Here is a 6,915-nt window from a genome sequence, read left to right as displayed (position 1 = left end):
AAAACAAAACAAAACACAAAAAGAGTAAAAGTGGAATTCTTTGTCTCTATATGTCTGCAAGAAAACCAGTGGATCAAAACATGTTACACAATATATACACAGATTGCCCTACAACTATAAGGCACTGCTCTATTAACCCCACCAACTTTAGGTAAATAATCTTTGTGCCTTTCCAATGGCTTAGATGCCATTGGACCCACCTTTTATAAGACAATAAGATGTGGGCCACCACATTGATTGATCAGATCAGAGGGAGGGAAAATCTTGGTGATAATGATACCTCCCCGTTGGACCAATGGTGAATTTAATCAGACGGGCATCACTGGAAAAGATGTGGAAAAATGACTGCATGATCAGATCATATCTATGAACCAGAAAAATCAGAAATCAGAAATCTTCTATGAGTACAGAGAGACAGAAAAGAGACAGAAATAGATTATAGAGGCAAAGGAAAATGATGAAAAAAGGATCACATGTTTGTATGTAGCATGTACCCTAGATTTATAGGGCCCCCTAGAATTATATGACGTCCAATCAAATCCCTAATGCATTGTCGTTTCACAAATTCACTAGCGATCTAGCTTACCCTAAACCCTAAGGCAATGATTAAATACGCAAGAGAAAGGAATAAAAGAGTGGGTGGTTTGGATGGACGGTGGAAAAACAACAAAATGCTCAAATCACCGAGTTTTCTACCATTCACACCCAGCTTCCTGCCGACAGGCACCCGGATCAAACCTGAAACTCGGTCAACTATGTCCACGTGCACCAGATGTCAGGAAAACCATGGTTTGGAGGCAACCAATGTGGATTGGATTTCACTGTAGACTGGTGTGCGAAGTTTGACGATGGGTCAAATTCAAATTTCGCTGCTGGGTCAATGTTTTTTTGGGATCTAATGGAGCAGTTGGTTCGTACGGTTGGGAATTCTGCTTTAAGTTTTATATTGAGCAGTTGGGTTGGGTGAGGTGTCAAATGGATTGGGCCGACACGAGCACGACCGCTTACGGAGGGTTTGGCATGTCACGACTTGTAATTTTGGACCGTGCTGTGATGAGGTAATTAGGTCCAATGATACGGACCGGCTCGTTTAAAGACAATTTATTCAATTATACTTTGTTTTAGAGAAAAAAAAAAACATAATAGTATATTACATTTAGGAAAATACTTCCCTCCTTACTATGTAACTAGGAGCTCTTACATTCATGTCAATAGCAGTGTGACATGTATGTAAAAGTTTTTCTTTTTGTATTTTTAATGAATTATTTTTGTATATGTGTTCAATTGTGATTTACATGAAGGATGAGTATCTCCTTAACAATAAGGAGGCCGTTTAGTGACCAGGTATGGGCTCTGGCTATGAACTTGAGCTGGAATTAATAATTTTCATAAATGAGCGGATCCAGCACGACGGTTTACTAAATGGTTTTCATGATATGAATGTTTTTCAGATGAAAAATGAATTTTTTTTTTTTGCAGAGAATGAAAATAAATGTTTCGTGCATGAAAAATGCCAATTATGAAATTCTCCCAAGGATCAGAAGATAGGGTAGCGTCAAGACAAACCATTACGTCTCTTGTATAAATTACGAAATGAAATATCCCAATCAAGATGCGAATCATGTAATAATATACAATGCTTAAACATTACGTCTCTTATATAAACAACTTCTCTATTGTTGTCGACTTAATATAAAAATGGATCAAAATTTGGAGATCATGACAGAAAGATCACTAGTGTATTCCAACACTAGTGTATTTGCCCGGAAGGTGGCCACAAGTGATACAATCCAATCCATATACCATTGCAAGGAATGTTGAAATACTACGATTAATAACATCACATGACAGTATTCTAATACAACACTAGTGCCTAGATTATGGTTACATGTGTGGCGCGCCGAATAGAAGGTAGATAGCTGGTACCAAACTTAGCTTCCCAAAAGGACATTAGTTCCCTCTTCTAAAGAAAGATTGTAAAATTCAACACTACCCAACATATGGGGGTGTGACACGTTTTTATTTCCCTCAGGTTCCACTTGTAAATCAAATAAATACAATTGTAGAAAAGAAAAAGAAAAAATCATTTTATATATATATATATTACGCAGTTATCTAAATTAGCACTCTCTGAACTGTTTATTAACAATTGGCAAAAAGGTGCATGTCTAACCTAAACCATATTAAATAGCTAAGCTTCTGAGCTCCTTATTACAGATGTTGCTGCAACTCTGTGGACCAGACCCTTCATTCTCTGAATTATGTCTTCAAATGATGGCCGTTGTTCTGGGTCACTGCTTGTTATTGACAAGAATGATTTTAGTTCAATTTGCAAGTTCCAAGTTTTAGTAAAGAAAAACGAGCTAGCTGAGTGTACCTTCGCCAACAGTCTTCAATGACCAATACGACTTGGGGGTCGAGGCCTTCTGGTATGTCTAATCTTCTATCCATAAACCCTACAACTCCAACAACCTTCCAAAAGAAATAAACAATTTTCAATGAGATTTAAGAACCAAAGAGCATCAAGGTTATATGTGCACATTGTGTGCTCACTCAGAAAAAGAGAGAGAACCTGTAAAGAATTGAGGTTATTCCATGGAATCGATTCGGTCATTAGTTCCCACAGGATGACACCAAAGCTAAACACATCAGACCTGTTTAAAGAGAAGACAGCTCAATGCATTGGCGAAAAAACATTTGCACAAAAATGGGAGCAACGACAGGTATACAGCAGACACATAGTTTCCCAGAAAGTTTAGCAACTGTTTATTTAATTGACTTTTAAAGGTCAGTTTTCCGAAATTACTTCTCATCTGAAGGTTCATTTCGAAGGACTTCAGGGGCCATCCACTGAGGCTGCATTTAGAAAAATAAAGACATCGAAGTAAGATTATTTAATAAAGGCAGTCACAGGAATCAGAAAAATTACAATAGAGAAGCTTATCACTTAATCACTTTTCAATATCTTCTTTTTCAAATTTCTGTAGAGTATAGCCTATCTGTGAGCACAGTTCGTAACTAAAAGACCTCAGAAAGAGATCCTTACTGTTCCTCTTCCAGATTTTGCTGTCAAGAAGGTTGCATTCTTCAATTTCGACAAGTCAAAGTCACCAACCTGACAGAAAAAGCGCTTGTCTGAGTGACGGGTATATACTTATTCTGCTTGAATAACTAGTGGCCAGTTCACATTACCTTCACAGTCCAATTCTTATCAACCAGCAGGTTAGACGATTTTAAGTCTCTGTGAACTATAGGAGGATTCCTATGATGCAAGTAATTCATGCCTCTAGCCTGCATTATAAGAGTAGATTTGTTATTTTATTGACAGCTGAAAGGCTTAAAAACACTCTTATGTCAAAATAAAAATAAAAGAACTGATCCTCGCCTGACTTTCTATGCAAAACTCATACACAAATTGCATATAGTGTCACACCCTGCTGTCAATAGCCAAAGTTGGATTTGCGCACATTTTGTGCATCTAATGCTGTGACAGCATAATTTTTGTTGTGATGAAGACATGAACACATGCAACCGTGTGCAGACACAAATACACAGAGAGAGAAAGAGAGAGGGACGTACAACATCAAGGGCCATCATTAGCCGTCGTCTGATGTCTAATCTCTGATTGTTCTTGTGAAGTTGTTTAAAGAGACTTCCCCTAACCACACAAACAGAATCAATCTAATATTAGCCTATAATCGCCATATCATGAGGAGAGTGGTATTAAATGGTTTGCATATATTAAGCCTTCACAAGATCGGTACCAACAGACCCAAAAAAAAGGCATAATACGAACTGACATAAACATGGTATAATTCAAAATTAACAAAACATGAAATAGTAACCTAATGCGTCAACTCTTAATATGATTTGTTGACTAATCATTGAAAAGTAGTATACTTCCATTACCTAGGTAAGTACTCTGTGACGATGGCAAGCCGTTCTTGTGAACATATTGCTCCCATAAACAACAACACATTAGGATGCCGCAATCTTTTCATTATATGAATCTAAAGAATTCAAAAGAGATCCTGAGATCAGCTGCTTTCTTTCTCAAACAACAATTACAAACAATAAAAGTCAATTGAGAATTTATATCACCTCCTTTTTGTAGTCATGTAAAATCCCCTCACTGTGTTCATTTTTGAAGTAAACCTTAATGGCAACATCCTAAAAACACAAAAAAGAAAATAAAATATTGGGTCAAAATTTCAAATTATCGATTTAACTTTGGTTTCAGTAAGATATTAAGGAACTCTTTAAATTTAGACATGTACCGATCCATTCCAGATTCCACGATAAACAATGGCACATGAACCTGGGAGGCAAGAACAAACGAACACGTACGTTTAGAAACCAAAGACCACCAAACTCATTTCCCATTTTAAGAAATTCCACCACATAAAGTAAGGATAGCTACTAGGGCCGAAAAGAAAAAGTTCTGAAAAATAGCTTTGGTAACATCACCTAATTTCATTTATATTAACAGACTGTCAAACATGGAATAACTAACAAATCTCCTGTCAGAGTTATATATTGAATGTCCTAACAAAGCTGCAAGAGTGATAGTGGGTTCTACCAACCCCCAAAGTATTCAGGCTTTTTTTAAATTTTTTGAATAGGTACTAGATTTAAAGCACAAATAGCCCCCTTTACCATGTCCAATTGCCTCTCCCAAATGCAAGTCATCCCAGCGAATCTCACAATCCTCCCTGGGATTGGAGTCATTAACCCCTTTGCTTGAACAACTACCATGGTTGCCAATGCTCTCCACAGAACCTGGTAATTGTTTACCATTTTGTTCATGCACTGCATCTTGCATCTCTAAAGCATTCAAGTTGTGTTCTTCAGGTTTCGGATAACCTGGTCCGGATAACCTAAAACATTCGTTGCACTCCCTTGAAGAGGCTAAAACAGAATTCTCACCTGAAGGAATTGGATTTTTTTGCCAAAATACATTTGAATGAGTTCTCTTATCTTCGAGAGAAGAATTTATTTTCTTGGGTCTTTCTTCCTTACTGTCTGTATCAACAAAGCAGTGGCATGAACTTGATGCTTTTGACTTTCTTGGGGAATTAGGATCCTCTTGTTTCCCACCTTTGTTGGTTCCTATAATTTGCAGCTTTGCCAAGAACTTTGCTGCCTGCACCCATCTCAACCAAATAATTTAGACACACTCTAGAGGGTAATGAAGAGGAAGAAAAAAAAAAGACATCATGATTTAATATGACGGAGACTCACCAGCGTACTAGGTTTCTCTAAGTTAGCATCTTCAGTGTCTGTTGTAGAGTCCTCCCTGACCTTGTCCATCACACTTGAATTGCACACATCATCTCCATTTCTTGATAGAAGTTTTGAGGCCTGATTGGTTCACCAGTATAACGAGTGAAACACAATTTCAGCTATCTGAATGAAATCACAAGAATTGTGGTTGTGTAGCATAAGCACCAGATTAGAAACAGATGATGCAATCTGTGGCACTGGTACAACAGGTGGTCGCGGGTACTTTAACTGCCATCCTCTATGTTGGGCATTGGCACGATCCTTGAATGCTCCCAGATCTGATTCTATTCTATTACACAATGCCGCATCAGTTGAAACTGTGATAATACCGACAAGCTCACCATCTTCATGTAAAGGGCTTTTGGTCACCATCGCCATAAATATTTCTCTGGACCTCTTCTTAAAAGGGAACTGACCTGACCATGATAGCCCAAGTCTCAACCTTTCCATGATTCTCTTTAGAAGTGCATGGTAATCTTCAGCAACGAGGAGCTCAGCAACCCTTTGCCCAAGGACTTCATAGTCCTTCCATCCATAGAGATTCTCAGCAGAACGATTCCTGTATTAAACTCAAATTCTTGAGCTCAAACTGATAGTATATGATAGTGCAGAACATGTCAATCTTTTCTGGGATAAACACTAAACAAGGCACAATTTGTTGAAGCAATTTAACTTCACAGGAGCTAACACATGCAAGCTATCATCGACGGCGTCTTTAGTAGGATTTCAGAGGTCAATCCAATTCAGTCAACATAAATGTTCATTGATATAAATAATGCATAACCAGTATGACAACAAAAATTTACAGAAAACTAACAATATAAAACACTTTTTCCTACATTCATATGTCATGAACTCAAATTCTTGAGCTCAAACGGATCATATGTGATGTAATGTTGAAAGCATGGAGGAATCTAGCTATTCATTACCAAAAATCCTCAAAAAAAATTTAAGAGCCAACAAAACACATTCGCACAATTCTGAAGTTCATAAATTAATCAACTGTTTCATCAATATCATATATTCAGTACCACCACCCTATCACAGTGACACACGCTGTCAAAATACATACAACTTCAGAAACCAACAAAACGAATCAAACGACGCAGTTTCGCAATTACGCACCAGTAATTAATCTCTCCAGAGGAAGCTGTGCACACATGAACGGCGTGGCCCATGGAGTCCAATACGGCCTTGTACGGACTGCCCGAGAGGAAGAACCCGGGCAGATGGAAGCTCGAACCAGAATAGTCTGACGTCAGCACCGCATCGTCTTCTTCTCGCTTCTCCTTCTTCTTCCTCCTGTGGCGCCGAAGCTCATGAAGCTCTGCTCTGAGCCTGGCGTGGCTCGCCTCCAGACTCTGGCACCGATCGAAGAGAACTCGGTACAGACTCTCCGGTGAGTCGTGGGCCGCCATGTCCGTCGTATCCGAGGTCTCGCGGCAGTGGAGAAGAAAGGGGTGTGCGCAATGCGCATAGCTGTAGCTGCTATATAGCTTTTGGCTTTCCTCCTTACGAAGAGCTGCTCTCGAAATGGTTGTCTCTCTCTCTCTCTCTGTGTTGTAATATTTTATATTTTATTTTATTATTTTAATCCGCTGTGTGTACGAATCGCTGTACGAGCAGGGACCC

The 6,915-nt window shown here is 38.6% G+C and overlaps 1 protein-coding gene across 3 annotated transcripts; it reads right to left on the bottom strand.

Moving 5' to 3' along the window:
- Positions 1–1,792: 1,792 nt before the first annotated feature.
- On the bottom strand, positions 1,793–6,833 carry LOC110753269 (PAS domain-containing protein tyrosine kinase family protein). Of its 3 annotated transcripts, XM_088252963.1 has the most exons (14): positions 6,409–6,833; positions 5,449–5,842; positions 5,242–5,361; positions 4,657–5,143; positions 4,278–4,318; positions 4,102–4,170; positions 3,910–4,010; positions 3,580–3,658; positions 3,193–3,291; positions 3,047–3,115; positions 2,807–2,856; positions 2,573–2,654; positions 2,378–2,472; positions 1,793–2,294 (listed from the first exon to the last, which is right to left on the bottom strand). In XM_088252963.1, exons 1-14 carry the CDS (start codon positions 6,699–6,701, stop codon positions 2,192–2,194), a joined length of 2,082 nt encoding a protein of 693 aa, XP_088109089.1. In that variant the 5' UTR covers positions 6,702–6,833; the 3' UTR covers positions 1,793–2,191. The 3 variants fall into 3 exon arrangements, 1 of the variants encoding a protein (XP_088109089.1); XR_015835751.1 differs by lacking the exons at positions 1,793–2,294; positions 2,378–2,472 and having other exon boundaries at positions 2,583–2,654; positions 3,047–3,135; XR_015835750.1 differs by lacking the exons at positions 1,793–2,294; positions 2,378–2,472; positions 2,573–2,654 and having other exon boundaries at positions 2,808–2,856; positions 2,956–3,115.
- Between the last annotated feature and the right edge of the window lie 82 nt (positions 6,834–6,915).

The sequence above is a fragment of the Prunus avium genome, chromosome 5, assembly GCF_965620075.1.
Source record: "Prunus avium chromosome 5, drPruAviu1.hap1.1, whole genome shotgun sequence".
Classification (NCBI taxonomy): Eukaryota; Viridiplantae; Streptophyta; class Magnoliopsida; order Rosales; family Rosaceae; genus Prunus; species Prunus avium.
The sequence above is the reverse complement of the archived record's forward strand: the minus strand, read 5'-3'. Positions and strand labels throughout refer to the sequence as shown.

What these genes read in the sequence shown, in the direction of transcription:
- LOC110753269 (XM_088252963.1), bottom strand. Translation starts at nt 6,701, where the DNA reads ATGGCGGCCCACGACTCACCGGAGAGTCTGTACCGAGTTCTCTTCGAT. An exon ending in TCTGGAGAGATTAATTACTG is followed by an intron (nt 5,843 to 6,408) that starts GTGCGTAATTGC and finishes AGTTTAATACAG; the next exon opens with GAATCGTTCTGCTGAGAATC. An exon ending in CAAAATCTGGAAGAGGAACA is followed by an intron (nt 2,857 to 3,046) that starts GTAAGGATCTCT and finishes TTCTAAATGCAG; the next exon opens with CCTCAGTGGATGGCCCCTGA.